The sequence below is a fragment of the Anopheles maculipalpis genome, chromosome 2RL (assembly GCF_943734695.1).
Source record: "Anopheles maculipalpis chromosome 2RL, idAnoMacuDA_375_x, whole genome shotgun sequence".
Classification (NCBI taxonomy): domain Eukaryota; kingdom Metazoa; phylum Arthropoda; class Insecta; order Diptera; family Culicidae; genus Anopheles; species Anopheles maculipalpis.
In genome coordinates, this window is record NC_064871.1 from 55,344,656 (window position 1) to 55,361,837 (window position 17,182).

Consider the following 17,182-nt stretch of genomic DNA (forward strand, 5'->3'; position numbering starts at 1 on the left):
ATGTTCTATTTTTTGTGTTGCTTGTCCGCACCCCGCCACTCAGTTATGCTGTCTATGCGGAAAATTTTAGCCTGCATTTGTTATTTTTTTATGCTTTTGATTCTTCAATACTTTATGCTCTCTCTCCCCCTCACTCTTCCGATCAGTACAAATGTACGAACGCATAATATGAATTCCGGTTTCACGTAAAAAAAACCCTTTCGGCGCTTCATTTTTATCTTATTTTATTCCTTGCAACACAAAGTCAACTGTTTGGATTCAGTTTTGTGTGGATGGCAAGGTATGTTAAATATATAAATATGCATATCGTTTTTTTTGTGCATTCGGTACCGAAAATAAATTAATTTCTTGTACTGGTTTTGCTTTTTGGAAAATCAAATGGATTATTTAGCGTTCTATAATGGTAAGACTATGCAAAACTTTATTCTCCCTTTGGGACCTTTGTCTTCGTTGCCGCGAGCATAGAATAGTTGAAATTATCATAATTTTGCAATTAATGGAACGTTAACCTATGGCCGCAAATGTGTAACTTACTGTAATATTGGTTAATTTAATTGCATGGCAACTAGTGATGGGGGGAAACACGGCTCCTGAACCAGAGCCGGTTCCGAACCAACGGCTCCGGAGTCGGTTCCGACTTCAGCCCGGAGCCGGTTCCGGACCAACGGCTCCGGAGTTGGTTTGTTGAACGTACAGCTTTGATATCAAATATTTTCTCTCTTAAGGCCTTGTTTACATTTTGCACTGTCAGACGCTTGTTGAAACCGCGCTTTATTTTGACAGGTAAATTGGTTATCGCACATTGAGCGTGGATCGTATTTGTCTGGTTCATAATTTATTTTGATGAAAAAACATCACAAAATTAGTAAAATTGTATGATAAATAGTAAATAATGTCCAATATGGTCAGGAAAAACCATTTTATTGTTATAAAATTTCTTTTATTCAATTATATTTGTTTATATTACAATTTAGCTCTAAAATCTTGTTTTGCCTTTGTTATAAAATGTGCAAAACATCCTGAGATTTAGCAAAAAACCGGTGTAGATTGGTGGCTACGTGTATGAGTTTTGGCTTTGATATAGACAGAAGGTACATAGGTCGATCCGAATTCATTTTTCCCGACCATGGTAAAATGTGTCATATCGATTTCCTGACCGATTACCTGTCAAAGTAAAGCGCGGCTACAAAAAGCGTCTGAAAGTGCAAAATGTAAACATGGCCATAAGAGAGGAACTATTTGATATCAAAGTACAGCTTTCAACAAAACCAACTCCGGAGCCGTTGGACCGGTGCCATTGGTTCGGAACCGGCTCCGGAGCACAAATCACTAATGGGAACAATAAAACTGTAGGCTAAAGAGTAATATAGGCCCTCAAGTTGCACGCAGCAAACTCACATGCAAGCTCCACAGGCGTTTGTGAACATGGCTGAGTAGGACATATTGAAAATATTAAAACTATTGGTTAACAAAATCTAAAAAAATCTTATTTTAACTAGTTTAATAAAGTTGTAATAATTCAATCAACTTTCTACTCGAATCATGTTTAATTATTATTTTTTCCGTATGTTGAGCCATTTAAATTAAAAATATGACTCACTATAAAATTATTTCAATTACAGTATGAACCTGTCTCGTTTAAATGATGAAACAAGTTAGTGAAATGTTTTTTTTTATAAATTAGTCTAATACATAAACTAGCTTTTGCGACACTTAACAATCATTTCAAATAACTTTCCTCATTTTAATAATGATTTATTTAAATAATATTTTATGTCCTACGCATAAGGGTCACAATCTACCGTGATTTTTCACACAAGCTTGCATGAGATGAATCCCGTAAAACTTGAGGGCCTATACTACTCTTTAGCCTGAATGTTATATTAACTTTTAAGGTGTTCGAGCTCATAACAAAAGCCTGGACAGCGTAGTTCGTGAGTTCGTTGGAATTGTTAATACGCAAACGGAGAATTATCGTGTGACTGTCACATTAATAGTGGTCAGTTTTGTCGCCATGTTTATGAATAATTATGATACATCAGCGGGTGCTAGATTCCGTGGGGTTAGCATAGATTTGCTGTGTGGTGATGAATAATTGAACATTGCTCTCCAACCTATGCTTTGTTCGCGATGTTTCCAACAGTGGATTGTTTGCGTTGGTTCGGTTTGAATTGCTCACCTAAGCTGTTAAAGAATGTTTGGTATTTCTATGTATAAAAATAAACAACTTATAACAAACATGTAATAAGTAACTTTTTCCTAAACGCTTCGAAGCCTGTTAATGTCAATCATACAAAAATTTCGGAAATTCTTTTATTGCCATGGAGCATTTTAAGGGTATTTTTTATCGTTTTAAGACATCTTATGTTTTGTTGGTTTTCTTTCAAATCCCTGTAGAGCCTGAACAGAAAATGATTTGGTTTATGATGGTTTTGGTTAACAGTACTAACGAAATGATTATCATATAAGCTACAATACAGCGATGTGCCGTCATACTTAATAATAAATAAAAAATAAAAACTCGGTATCGTTTACCAAAGAAGCTAAATGAATTTTGTTTTAAAACTGTTTTTTTTATTTCTTTGAGGATGGTGGTTTTCAGTTTTATAATTACTATAAAATATAAGCAAAATGGAATTAAAAATGAAATAAAGTTTGAATTCTAAAAAAAAGTCAAACAAAGTTTATGCTTCTAATTATTTCAAACGGAGAGCATACTTAAATGTGCAACATTTCTAATGCGTTCCATTTCATTTTGTTATTTTCCAGACTATGTCTACGTGGAGACATCGTCAACGACACCGTACCAGATTCGGCGTATCGATGAGCTGAACAAAACTCCGAACGGCAATGTTGAAGCGAAAGTGATGTGTTTCTACAGACGGAGGGACCTTCCGACACCGCTGGTGCAGTTAGCCGACAAGCACCAGAGTAAGTAATGCTAGAGATGGACCTTTGCAATACATCTGACCTAAAGCAGAGTTTCTTTGCTTAGCATGGTTGTGCGAAATATGTTTCAAAAAGAAGACAAAAGTATAATAATAGGTAATTTGTAGATTTGGGGGGTTTTTTTAAAGTAACTTAATAGATAACAAGATTTTTTTATATCCTTCTTTTTTGCCTTGAAGTACCTTTTATTGAGTCATCAAGGGTTCTTGTTTCGAATTTTCAATTCCAGGAGCGAATATCAGTTAGGAGAAGCATTCAGTAAAGTTTATGGTTAACAATCGCACGAAAAGAAGGTTGGAAATTGTTACCATGACAATCGTCAAATAATGATTCGCTTCTGTCTGTTCAGTATTATAATCCATGGTGCGAGAGAATAAAATTGTACATTTTTCTCTGCTGACGATGATGATAACGATGTTACATTGAAATCGACAGGCAATGTAAAACAGATTGTTAGAAATTGATGAATCACTGGAGATTGTTGATTCGCCAAGTTGTCAAATCACCAAGCAACAAAATATTGCTACAATACTTACAAAAGGATCGTGTGAATATCGCTCAGATGTGAAGCTTGCACGTAAAGCAGCAACTTCTACTGTACTGTATGTACATATCAAGTTATTGTAATAGAAATCTAAAGATGATTGGAATTTTGTGCCTATGACTAATTATAACGCTTTAACAAAACAGCAAAATAAAAATTAATTGTACTCTAGACAGCGTGCCCTTAGCAAGGCTATCTAAGGTATAATGCGTTTAGAGGAGTACATAGAGCAAACCAAAAGGTTCCTAATGTGGCCTACTGTCCTCTGTCACGTGTAGAAGGATGGGGGGATGAAATAAGCAATGAGAGAGTGCAATGTAAACTTTGCTACATCATGGAAGCACATAAAAAATGTATAATTTAACCAGGTACGGGATGATAGTATAAGCGGGATAGTAGTATAACAACTAAGCAAACTAACTTACTGCTGTACATAGCGAAAGAAAAGGAACTTTTACTAAGCGACCTTAGTAGGGATCTCAAGCAATGGTCCATCATGATCGCTTATGGCGTAACTAGGCTGTCGTATTTGTGGTTAGTTTTGGTTTTCAACTCAACACAACTATCCTGTTGCGATACTACTAGAAACCAAGTTTTGGCTGGAGCTGGAGCTTTCCAACTCTCAGATGGTTCCTTGGCATTCGTGGGATTTCGGCATTAAGGGGCTAAAGCAACTACTAATTGAAATTTCTTACACTGATTCCCATTATCGCATCTATGTTTCATCCATCCCATGGTCCAATATTTGATCGAAAGGAAATATATAATCAAATTAAATTTTCCAATAGCATGAGTTGTAGAGTAAATTGCATTTTAAGTCCAATAAACGTAGCCTGCTTTTTTGTTTGAATTTTTCGACGAAATCTCATAATATTGCTGATGGTTCAGTAGTTGCTGTTACTATGGTGATGATTGGTTGGAGATGCACAGCGCGGCTACAGACAGGGCTAGTCGTCATGCCCGTTTCGTCAAGCTAATGTGGATCGGAAAAGCCAATGGGTATGCTGGTGGTGTGTCCGTGCACGTACGCTGCTATTCTTGCCAAATGTACGTTTCCTAGTGCCAGTAGGAGCGGTCCCACCCATCATGCACCCGATGGGGGTATTGTTGTGGGCTGTGCTCCTGCTTCCGTCGGTTTGTTTTAATTAATTATTAGCCTTGTTCCATGTTTCCGCCCGTGTCGTCATCCTCGTCGTCCTCGACCCGTTGGCGTCTGTCCTGTACCGAGCGATGCTTCTCCGGCGATGTGTAACGTCTCTCCTGCATCACCGTCCAATTTCGGATCTTTAATGATGCTGGGAGATGCACCGACCGTTCTCATGGTGAATAGCACGATGCATTCATCTCCACCTGGTCCAATGACGACAAAAAGTGCACGCTGTTTCGTTTAGCCAGAAATGCCTTTCTAGGCGAAGCTGCCGCCGCGCCATCATCGACCAGATCGAGGTGGTAGTGTGCCGTGCATTTGCTTAGGTTGATTTGCTCCCCGGGAAAAGCTCCTGCGCTGTGTAAGTGTGAGTATGTGTGTCTGGATGATGGGCTGGATTGGTGGTGTATGAAACATTTCGAGTGTACCTGCAGGTGCTTATACGCCAGTTTGCCCGCTTGATCTTCTCTTCCTCCATCGGTCGTCTTGTTCATGCGACAAGGACTTAATTTTGCAGTGCAGATCCTAGGATTTTCTACAGAGGTTGGATGCGTCTGTGTGTGCGTGCGTGCGTATGTGTATCTGTCGCTAGTTGCTGTGAAAGGTGTGGGTTAAAGCAGTCAGGAGAATATATAACAACTATGGTTGTAAAACCCCCGGATCGAATTTGCATCGAAAAGTGCGTGCGTCGTTGGTCCGTTATCCGAGCGGCGTACAACTTGGTGGCCATTAGCAAAAGAGGTGGGAGTTGTGAATGTGTTTGTGTTCGTGGCTTTCCCTAGATTTTGGAGCCTTTTCCGGCTGACCATTGCCGAATGGGCTACTACATACACATATGCATTTTCATTTGGACTGTGCCGCCTATGTCTCCTGAAAGGTTGAAGTAGTGAAGGAAGCTTCCGCTTTTCAACCATTCCAACCCTACCCAACAGAACAGAAGAATGAGAGAAAGAAGGGCTAGCTTTGGTGTACCGGAAGAAGCAAACCAGACCTCGAGGCCCACACGCTATATTATACGAGATTTAGTGCAAATATGTGTTTCAAATATTACTTCCTAGTTACCTTGCACTCCCCGTGCTTTTCTGTTTCGCCGTTTGCCATAGTGTACCTCTTTGGATGGTGTGTGGATGTCAATGCCAGCCAGCCAACACAGCCCAACCATCATCCAGCCTTCAGTCCTTTTGTATGTTTCCTGCCCTGAACGACTTCGATAACCGCAAACGGTCGAAAATTCTCGTTAACTCTCGTCTCCCTGATTTACAAACGGGGCGGCGGTGGAGTATTGGTGTCCCATCGTGCATTGATCGATCGCGTCCCGGCCACAGGATTGCATTTTCGCGTTCACGTGCTAGTCTCGTCGCTCGGTCGGACTGTTTTGCAGTTTGGTTGCCAGTGTTCGTTCCGGAGTCAACGTGCAATGTACGGGAGACACTGTGAATTGAATAGTCTGTAGAACTATCGGACTGTCCTTATTATTGCCCTCACTGTTATGTTAAGATCAACTTGCTCGATGGGTGTTTATAATCGGCTTGCTGTGTGTTTAGTAGGATTCTTCAAAATTGTTATATTTGGACGGTAAGATTCTGGGATGCCTCCCAAGAATACTGCATAACACTGCAAATTCATGATGAGCAACTGATGCTATGCCTGACAGGCATGAGTCAAGTAATTTTTTGATCTTTTACATTTGTAGACCATTTTAGAAGACGAACGGCTTCAATATTATGATATTTATTTAGAATTCGGTCACTCATCACAGGCTGTAAAACGAGAAACTTTTGAACGTAGAAATGTAATTCCTACATCAAACGAAGGGTTTTTGATTGTTTTTTTTTATTAAATTTAAGCAAATTTTTCTTTTGATACCTCTCATAAGCTGCCGCACAACTGGTTTATCCACTTCAGTAGCTGTTTTTTCCCAATAGTATGCGTGTTGGGCAGTTGGCAAATATGGCCAGAGCTTAATTGGGTCTTTGCGAGCTTTAATAAAAAGCAAAACACACTTTTCCAGGCACTGATCTTCATAAACTGTTGAGTTCGTAGATTGATTTGTTATAAAAAGCCCACAGCTGCAGATGGCTTTGTCAGCAAAAACGAACTTATATTTGTTGGGAACATCACTCCGCGCAACATAAAATTTTTAGCCAGAATCCTGCCTCAAATCTACTATTGTGTCCGAAAAGTAAGGTGACATTGGATGTCAAATTTCGCGAGCCAAAAGAAGCCCCTTGTTTTTATTTTTTGTCTGTCAATATGTATGTTTTTGACAGTTCTGTCACGTTTCAAGTCACAACATCAACCCGGCTAGGAGTGACAATTTGTTTTCGGAGCTGCGCCAACTGTTTTTCTCCATATTGACCATGTCCAAGTTTGTGGAGCTTCGCGCATGTATTAAATTTTGTTTCCGCAATGAACTAAACGCTGCCGAAACATTACGGATATTACAAAAAGCCTTTTGGGAAGAATCTATGTCGAAGAAAAATGTGTACAAATGGTACAATGATTTCAAGAATGGCCGTGAGTAGGTCGAAGACGAGGACCGTCCGGGGAGAACATCCACCTCGACCGACGACTTCCAAATCAAGGATTTGGTGGTCAACAATCGTCGGTTGACGATACGAGACCTTTCGGAACCTACATCCGGCGAAAGCGGCCGGATTTGTAGAAAAACAACAGCACGATAATGCGCCCTGTCATACGGCCATCATTTTGAGGGAGTTTTTCGCAACAACTGGCACCCATGTTGTTCCGGAACCGCCGTATTTGCCTGATTTGACACCACTTTTGGCTGTACAACAAGCTAAAACGGCCGCTTCGGGGACACCGTTTTGACACTATCGAGGAAATAGAAGCCGTAGCGACGGCGGAACTATAGGACATCCCAGCATCCGCGTTTTCCACCTGTTTCGAGGAGTGGGAGAAGAGGGTGAAGAGGTGCATTGCATCGGAAGGTGATTACTTCGAAGATGATGACCTTCATTTGGCCAAATAAAAAAACCGTTTAAGAAAAAAAAGCAAAGTCACTTTATTTTTCGGGCACAGTAGTATGTATGAATCGAAGCCAAATTTAATAAAACAAGTCAACGTACGGAACTCGAGCGCGTTAACGTAAGCATTTATTTGATTTAACAGCACCTTCATAAAAAAAAACATCTCGAGCTTTGATGATTGTCGTTGATCATTTTGTCTATTGAAGCGAATTCTTTTTCTGCTTTTCTATATTTGAGAAAGTTAATAATAACGCTTCACGCGTCGCTGATTTCGTGTTCTGAGTAGTTTGTTTTGATGTGAAAATGTGCTGCAACTGAAAAAGCAACTGGTAAAGCTTGCCAGGATGCTTTTGACGTACCTTTATGTATTAATAGTTTTGATCTAAAAGCTTTTTCACCATTGCCATGCAGTCAATCATTTTATGTATATAATTGTATTTAATTTTAAATATCTTATGTTAATCATGTTAAAAAAATCTATGTTGATTGTCTGTAGAGTGATTATAAACTTTGTAGCGTTTCTTTTAAATTGCAAAAATCTAATGCTAGTGTCTTAATCTGAGCGTCCATTGTTTATTTCGATTGCTTTATCCTAGAAACGTACCAATCAATACGTACTTCAAGGTGTACCGGTCCTAGTGAATTTGTTCTCCACATTTTGAGTAAAGGATACAACAAATTGAACTGTTCTTTGCTCTTTTCCCCGAGCACAGCAGCGGCGAGCACAATGAATCGGTCGGTCGGTTGGATGGTGGGGGTTTTGCTTTAGTTGAGTTGATCCGAACGTTGGAGCACTCCAGAAGTAAAGTATCCTTTCTTTGGCGCTGGTGCCTCCGTCATCATCCGCGCGAACGTTGCGCGATTTTCAGAGCTGCTGCAATTGCATCCGTCCTGCCACCATCATCCTGTGGCTGGTGGTGAAAAGTGCACCGTTGACTACTGCTCTCCTTCGTCCATACACCGGCACACTGTGTGGACCATTTCTCCGAGCTTTCCCGGGGCTCGCGTTCACAGTCATCGTCGTCAACCGGGCCTGGTCTGGTGACTAGTGATACACCTCATGCATCGGCATAAGGATGGGTGATCCTCAACATCCTTTTCCGACAAAACACACGCCATCCACTGGGCGAGAGAGAGGAGTATGTACGCGCGCCCGTCTGTGTGTGTGTGCATGTGTGTGGTTGTGCGAACGTTCTCGCGGGCGTCGTATGTGCATCGTCCTGACATCGTCTCACTACCCTTACAATCTCCAATTCCGTCGCCACGGACCTGTGTACATATAATTCGGAAGTTTTCCACACAAAATATGTTTATATAAAAGCGCAATCTTCCGCCCGTCTGCGACATGCCTCGTGTTGGGATGGGTTGCGAAGGCTTGAAACTAACTAAACTTTCCGCCATGTGGATGTTGGACACACGGTTCGGTGTTTGTGGGATTGGGATGGTTCGTCTTTCCGCTCTGCATGCTCTCCCCCGGTTAGACCCTTAGTTTTGCTTAACCGATGGATGCACTGGTGTGCAATAAAGATACGCACGTGTACATATGTATAGAAAATCGCTAAAAGTGTGAGGTGGTTGCGTTGGGTGAGATTCGGATGCACATAAACTCTTGGTCCTGTACGCATTCGCCCTACCTTGGGGTTGGTTTGTGGAAGCGTTGGGTGTGGGTCCCGCTCCGGTCGGAAGCTCGGGGTTTGATTTTGAATTGATTTCGCGGAAGGTTCGGGCGAACCACCTACGCTGATGATGTTTGGGGGGGGACGTGACTGATGCAGAGAAAGTGTACACTCATGCATCGGTGCATCTCAAAACTCGGAGAGCAGCTGGTTTTCTGTGCAGGGCTTTTGCTCGGACTCGTACGAAAGGAGGAGAGACTGCTGTTGAAATACAGTGACCTAGGGAGAAGATTAGACCATTGTGCGTATGATACGAAAACCCCGCGTACATACACACACACACATAGGCAAACAGCATAAACACAGAAGTTGCATGTTAAAGCCCACACCGTATGAATGCAGTATGCACCTATGCATGATTGGTTGGTGCATCGTTTTCATCGTTGCACGATGCGAGAGCTTTTCTTTTGAAGCGAGAAATCGCTTCGAGCGGCTGGCTGGCTGGTTGGTTGGTTGATCGGGGCTGATACCAAGGACAGTGGCGTGGGCGACGCCACTTATTTCTCCAATACCGTTCCATCGCTATCTCTGCCACCGTCGTTGTTGTTGTTGTTGTTTTTGTATGGATATTGAAATGAAGGCCCAGCCACCTGTCTGTGCAGGGTGAGTAAAGGTCCTCAGGTACATCGAAACGATCTTTGGATACGCACGGGCACGCACAGGAGGTCGCCCGATCGAATGAGCGATTTTCGGTTAGTTTCGTTAAATATACCCTCGTGTCTTTTCGTCCCCTTTTGGGAAACAGGGCAACCATTTTAGTCTAGTTTGGTAGCATTTAGATTATTGATTTTCCATCTAGTAGAAGAGGCAGGTTGGAATTATATAGCGCATACCGGGTGCATTGGTTCGATCATTCGAGTAGCATTGTTAGGTTAGGATTTTGTGGAAAATAGACAATATCAGCTAAATATTGAAGGTTTTTATTTAAAAAAATGATACTTCAAACAGTGGAATGTTAGGAATGCTTAAAATGGAAGTAATGAATTTTTGGGTTCAACATAATTTATTTTACACGGATTGAGTACCGTTGAGTGTCATTCTCATTACCCAGTAAACCAGATTATGGTAATTTTAATCAATTAAACTTTCAAACGTTTGCGAAGAAATCCCGCCTGCATCAATATTCAGAATTACATGGAATAAACAAAATAACGTCCTTGATTCAGTAGGAATGGGCATCGAAATTCATGCAAACTGTCCGCTTAGACCTACGATCCAGCTACGCGTATAATCAAGTCAAGGAAGCCAGTACTAGCAGGTCAGAACCTTTCGAGATTTTTTGGGGCTAAAAGAAGAATAATGTTTGTAGTTTTACTCTAGAACGATACAGGGTTTCTGAGTAGAACTAGACAAGCGCGAGGCATTTCTAGACAACGGTTTAGATGAATTGGACAGCGGGTAGGTTGAACTGGACAACTGTCACCCTTCCTCGACAGTGGTCAGGTTGAACTGTTGTCCAGTTCATCTTGAGCGTTGTCTAGAAATGCTTCGCACTTGTCTAGTTCTACTCAGCAACCCTGTAAAGCAAATAAGGCATTGCAATATTTAGGGTAAGCCGTTACATTACTGTTCTGTATGTTGCAGGTTGGATTGATGAATTATGCGAATATTTGATAGATAAACTAGGCAATTGGTCCGGTTACAGGGCTACGCAACATAACTCCGGGGTATATCTTAATACCAGAGTGTATGTGTATGTGAGTGTATCTTCTTCTTCTTCTTCTTGGCGTAACGACCTCTAAGGACATGCCGGCCATCGAAATGGCTTTCTAGACTGCCGATACCACGTAGTTGGTTAGTCAGACCTTACTACGGGGGGAAGGTCCGGATGTGAGTGTATGTGAGTGTCTTTTTCAAAAACATATTGAATATAATATATTCAATAAAAACAGCGCTTTTGTTGGAGTCGTTCCGCGAAGATATTGATGATACGCTAAGATCGAAATGCTCAACATTGCGCACTAGTTGATTCTGATCTGAATCCTCTGCAGTCTGCTCGATCTCGATAGTTACGATGAAACATTTCACAAAGATCGTCCACGTACGCGTCCTAAAGACAGTGAGGATTCTGAGGCATTCCTTCAGAAAAAATGTGAACGAACAGTTGGCGTAGCTGCGAGCGCATCCGAAATGCAACTGCTTCTTAGAGTGCACGAACCCACTCGATATCAGCTTGCAAAAGTCCGGCTACAGTGGCTGCCTTCTGAAAGGAAGCACAAATGATGCCTTCTTCTGTCCGTAGATCCATAAATGATGGTGGACCCTTTTGATAGCGTAACTTTAACCGCAGGGAGTACTGTTCCATCTGTGACTTAGGACAATAAACCATGCAGCCGACCATGATATCGGTGAGATGAGCGCGGGGAATCCTCTGTTTCCCAGGGCCATTGTACCACAGCAGTCGTCTGGTTGGCTTTGCAAAACGATAATGTACCGGAACTTCTCGATACGTCAATGCGCGTGTGGCTACATCGTAGGCCATTAGCTCAAAAAGTTAGTTAGCGCATTAGCATAGTGTTATGCAGTGACGGATTAACCTATGGGCGTAGGTGGTGACCGTAAGGAACCTCGCTGAGCTGGGGGACCTCGCAAACCAGCGATGCCTTGCCGACCAGGAGGCATCGTCGACCAAGGATGCCTCGTGGCCTGGGGGGCCTCGTCGAACAGGGGGAGGGAGGTCCTTCGGCCAAGAGGGATCCCGCCTGACAGAGGAGCAGAGGAATGATATCGGAGAAACATTGTAGATATCATGAAGACGGATAAACTTCACATCCAAGTAGGGGTAAATTCTACTCTTGTGTACGGCGTCGTCCTTTCCCATACAATTTGTATGGAGAAAAATTTAACATCCAAGTAGCGGGAAAAACTACGCTTTGCCCATTGCAAAATTTGTATAGCGATCGAGGAACATTCCGTTATATCACTTGATACACTGTGGAGATCCACCACAGAAAAAAAGGTCCCAAAACATCAAGGGGACATGATTGCGCTATTTTCAATCAAACTTTACTTACATAGCTTTTGAAAACTCCACAAACTAATATAAGCGTTGGGGAATAAAGAAGTGAATGTTGCAAAACAAAAAAAAAGTTAGGATGCAATTGCAAAATCGTAATCATGCACTAGTTATCTACCATTAGAAAGTTTTAAGCAGCAGCATATCGAAGACACGGGAAAAGGATGTGCGTGGTGGCGCTTCGCCGAACACGGGTGACGGATGGCCGGGTAGAAGTTGGAATTTTCCCACGGATAAGTTAAACAATTTCGATGAAGAGCAGCCAGCATCAAGAAGAACGGTTAGAAGAGGGGTGTTCCTTCATGCAAAAGCGCCCACCAGCAGCATGTTCGTTGAGACGAGCGAACGAACGAATCCTTCATCTTATCGTTATTTCATGTTTTATTTTGCATTCTTTTTCCCCTTTCTTTTCGCTCTCTTTCCAGTGGCCACATCCGAGGACTCGCCGGCGGCAATGAAGCTGAAGAAAATGTGGCTCAAGACACCCGTCAGCGAAGAGCAAGCCGCCCAGGCGGTACTGGATCCTGCCCTAGGTTAGTGTTCTCATTTTTCTCACTTTTTCCCAATTTGATATCTTTGTTTCCCGCGCGCCCAGCCCCTTGTCAGGTCCACCCCCCCCCCCCCCCACCCTGGCTGGTGGAGTCAAGTATGGCATGCTAAATTTTCAATTTCGAATCTTAAACAAGAAACACACGGAACTGTGAGCACGGGACGCGCTGCAGTGTCTTTGCTGTTCGCATGACTCTGTCAAGATCAAGTGTAACACAAAGACGGACGATGAGCCAGGCCACTCCAGAAAGCGATAGCAACCTGTTTGTGTGTATGTGTGTGTGGTTGTACGCGCACACCACGGCACTGCTCCAGGATATTCAAAGTTTTGAAGACGTTGGAAAACTGCTTATCGGTGGCACCGACGTCGCGGCACCATCATCAGTTGGTTGGATAGATAGTCTCGTTATTTTAAGGCTACTTGTGTTAACCATGCGACGATGACGATGACGATGGTGACGCCCAAACTTCATACGGGGGATGGACGTAACTCGAAGAAAAGTTTTTATTTGATTGAAACCTTCCGGAGGTCGGCCCAGCGTGCCCAAAATACCGATTCTTCCAACCAAGATGCTAGGCCCTTCGCTCCTCGAGATTCTTCCACGAACGAGAAGATAATTACAGTTTGGTGTAAGGTGTTTGTGTGTGTGTGTGTGTGTGTGCAGTCGCGGAACGAATATTTTGGCCTGTATCGAAACTGTGACTACCATCATCGCAATAATTTGCCATCGTCTTCCGAGTTGTTTCCACTGGTCGGTCGGTCGGTCGGTCGGTTGGTTGGTCGTTCAACGCATTTCGCGTTCACTGGCTCTATGGTAGTCTCTGCGGGACGAATTTTCGTTTCGATGCTGGCTGTGAAAGCTCTGCCACTCCGCGTGCATCCGATGGGAATGAATTCTGGTTTTTCAGTTTGGGCGTGGTTGGAATGTTCAGTTATATGCGTGCGTGTGTGTGTGGTATTCCTTTTTTACTGCTTAGCTAATTTGCATGCGAAAAGCTCAAGTTCATCGCGAGGTAGTAATTAGGGAATTATCGTACTTTATTTTCTGCTCCCTTTGCATCGCATCATGCATAGCATCTTTGAGGAGGATTGATTATCGTGATCAATGCGTTATTTGAACAATAGTATCCAGTCGTTAAACAAACTAAACGTAATATCTCTGGCGTGTAGTTTTTGTGCATTTTACTGTTGTAGAAATGCGTTATACAAGTATTAAAAGTAAAGAAACTCCCATACTCTAACAATCCTTGTGGTCACTTCATCAAAGTTTTGAGCAATGTTTAAACGAGCACAGTTATTGTACGTTACAATCTTTTCACACCTTGTCCCTTGAAACCGTTCATTTTAGACCGACAAAGAATCTCTGCGAGGTGCAACAAAAAAAAAAGCCCCTAAAAAGGTTAGTGCAACAGGAGTTGAATTTCAAAACACGATTGCGCTAGAATCGAGCCGACGTTGGCGGGACAAAAAGGAAAACGGTCGTTGCCCGTTGCTCTCATTTCTTTTCACACCTTGATGGGCTGGGCGAAAAATTTCTGTGACAAAATGTATAAAAAAGCACTTGCGAGAAGTCCGCGTGTAGGAGGAAAGTGTTACCGAGTTTAGTCTGCATTCAAGAAGAGGGCTTCCATCGGTCGATGAAAAAGGAAGCAAACGAAGTTTCCACTTGTCGGAACACCAACGAAAGATCAGCGGGAGATGAGTTTTGCAGGTGTATAGGTGTGCTGAGAAAGGATTCTCCTTCTATTGCTGCAACGGTGTCTTTGTACTTATTTTGGTGTGAAGGCGTAATATTTTATATTATTTTAGAAGATCTTAATAGGTCTACTATCTATCGTTAATTGTAAAGACGATGTAACTTTTTGACAGTACTAATATGGAGTCCTTTTATTTTCCTTTGAATGTAGTGAAGGACCAAAAATAATTGCTCGAAAGGATGATAGAAATATGAATTTGCGATTTGATTGATTTGATTTGTAGTTTCCTTTTTCCTTTTTATGCCCTTTGAAGCTGTCTCAAGTACAGTACTGGACAAAGTAATTCATACGCTTTAACTATTCTTTCTACAAGCTCAACATTTCCTTCAAGATTTCACTTCATTTCATTCACAAGTTAAGCTTATATCAAATATCTCCTTTTATTTTTGAACCCTTAATATTTGGTATGACCACCCTTTGCCTTCAGCACCGCTGCTGATCGACGAGGCATACTTTCAACGAGATTCTGTAGATATTCTGGATCAATTTTCCCCCACGCTGTTTTCAAAACATCAAAATAGTCGCCTTTGTTGGAGATCGATGTTTTGTCCGCTTTATCGTCCAAATAACACCACAAATTCTCTATCGGATTCAAGTCGGGAGAGTCGTTATCTTGTTGAAAAATGTAATTTGTTTCTAGGCCAGTTTTCAATAGTGAAATCTCCAAATTTTCATTCAACAAGTTAATATATACATCTGCGATCATAATCCCCTTGATATTCACCAAACTTCCGACTCCAGACCACGCAAACGATCCCCAAACCATAATTTGCGCCATACCCTGGATCGACGTTTTTTTCCAAACAGCTCATACTTGCTCTCATCGCACCACAAAACGGTTTTCCAAAAGTCTAAGGTCATCCCTGCGTACTTTTAGGCAAATTCCAATCACTTCCACTTGTTTTGCATGCTTATGAAAGGGCGCTTTGATGCCAAACAACTTTTCAAACCACTCTCGTTGAGGCGCCGGCGTATGGTACGGTGATCGACATCCAGATTCATCATTTCCTTAATTTCCCTGGAATACAACTTAGGCGTTGTCTTCCAGGATGTCTTCGCCAGCCGAATTATTAAACAATTAAAAATGTTTTTTTAAGTGTATGATTTATTTTGTCCATGCTTAAAAACCAACTGTTTGCTATTACAACTTCTTGTATGCATATAAAGCTATTTTTAATATTTTTCTCTGCAATACTTGAAACTTTAATGCAAATACTATGATTCTTCCGAATAAATCATGGTATTTATCTGAAAAATAAAGAAAATACTCCCCAAATAGCATTTTTACTTTGCGCGTATGATTTATTTTGTCCATTACTGTAGTCCTACCCGTATTAGGTAGTTCTACATACTCTTTAGTTATCTGCTTTGCGCATTCTTCGAGTTTTTTTTAAATCCTGCGTGAGCAAAGTACTATCAAAAGGAATCATCTCTCAAAAGTTATAGAAGTATTTTTGTTATTCTTAGCTTAAACATTCCTCTATCAAGGTCACGCCGCCCATCGATTGGTTTGCTATACTTGCTGATATTACGTAATTCAACAGTCAGTCCTCGCCACAGCGAAACGGTCCGGATGGGATTTGAATCCAATTCCAGTCGTGTGAAGATTAGCGGCGCTGTCACGTTTAACACCGGGCCGACCCCCGAGATGTATCCATCTCCTCTTAAAAAAGAGTTGCTTGAGGCTGGTGTCATTGCACGGTGGCATGGCACTAGTTGCAAAGGAAAAGGTATGGGATTTGACAGATGAGGTTGAACGTCAAACGTCAAATCCCATACATTTCCCTTGCAACTAATGGCATGCCACCGAGCAATGACACCAGTCTGACACTATGAATTCAATTTTCATTTGGTTTTCGCGCGCAGAAACAAATTTATTTATATTTTCAACTCTTCAACTACATAATATAAATTTTCCATATCAATGGCACCGACTTCCGTAAATATTTTGGAGGATTTTGTGTCTATTTTTGCAGATTCCCCAAAATATTGGGGGTTTCTGTATCAATGGTCGAGGATTTCATTAGCGCTTGCAAAATTCTCTAAAGTTGACCCGCTGCACTCTATCATTTGCAGTTCCCCGTGTCAGTCAAATATACACTCCTTGCTACAGAGTGGGGTATCACTTTTGTACTTTGAATAAGTTTGAGTCATTTTTTAAAGAACTCATATTTTCGGTAGTGCTGCTGTAAGGAAATCTTGTATGCCTTCTATTGTTAAATCACCTCTTAAAAGGGTTACAATACATCCCAAGGAACATTTGACAGGAATTCTTAGAGTGCCTATCAAATATGCTGCGAATCTGCGTTATTGTAATGTTGTCGCGAATATTCGACGTATGCTCAGTGTCCAAATGACCACTGTTCTAATGATATGTTCGCCTGCGCCGTTTGCTCTTTGGGACCGGATATTGGAAGGTGTTTCCGGTGTGCAAATGTATGTGCACATCTGTGGAAGTGTACATGTGTAGTTCCTTTCATCTGAGCTCAAAATTAAAGACACACACATGCGCACCCCCCCTTCCTGGTTGGGTTGGTTCGGTAGGGGGTAGGT

At 41.8% G+C, this 17,182-nt stretch overlaps 4 protein-coding genes across 4 annotated transcripts in view; all 4 read left to right on the forward strand.

Moving 5' to 3' along the window:
- LOC126556860 (metastasis-associated protein MTA1) overlaps nucleotides 1–17,182 on the forward strand; it is a 137,816-nt gene that overhangs the window by 101,529 nt on the left and 19,105 nt on the right. The window contains exons 3-4 of the mRNA XM_050212393.1: nucleotides 2,770–2,931; nucleotides 12,748–12,855. Coding sequence (XP_050068350.1) covers nucleotides 2,770–2,931; nucleotides 12,748–12,855 — 270 coding nt within the window. The remainder of the gene's footprint in view (nucleotides 1–2,769; nucleotides 2,932–12,747; nucleotides 12,856–17,182) is intronic.
- LOC126558508 (uncharacterized) overlaps nucleotides 1–17,182 on the forward strand; it is a 246,009-nt gene that overhangs the window by 80,615 nt on the left and 148,212 nt on the right. The window lies entirely within an intron of this gene.
- The window catches only part of LOC126558569 (annexin B10-like), a 292,795-nt gene that overhangs the window by 52,414 nt on the left and 223,199 nt on the right, over nucleotides 1–17,182 (forward strand). The window lies entirely within an intron of this gene.
- Nucleotides 1–17,182, forward strand: part of LOC126557740 (regulator of G-protein signaling 7-like) — a 279,291-nt gene that overhangs the window by 28,204 nt on the left and 233,905 nt on the right. The gene's annotated exons all lie outside the window — the stretch shown is intronic.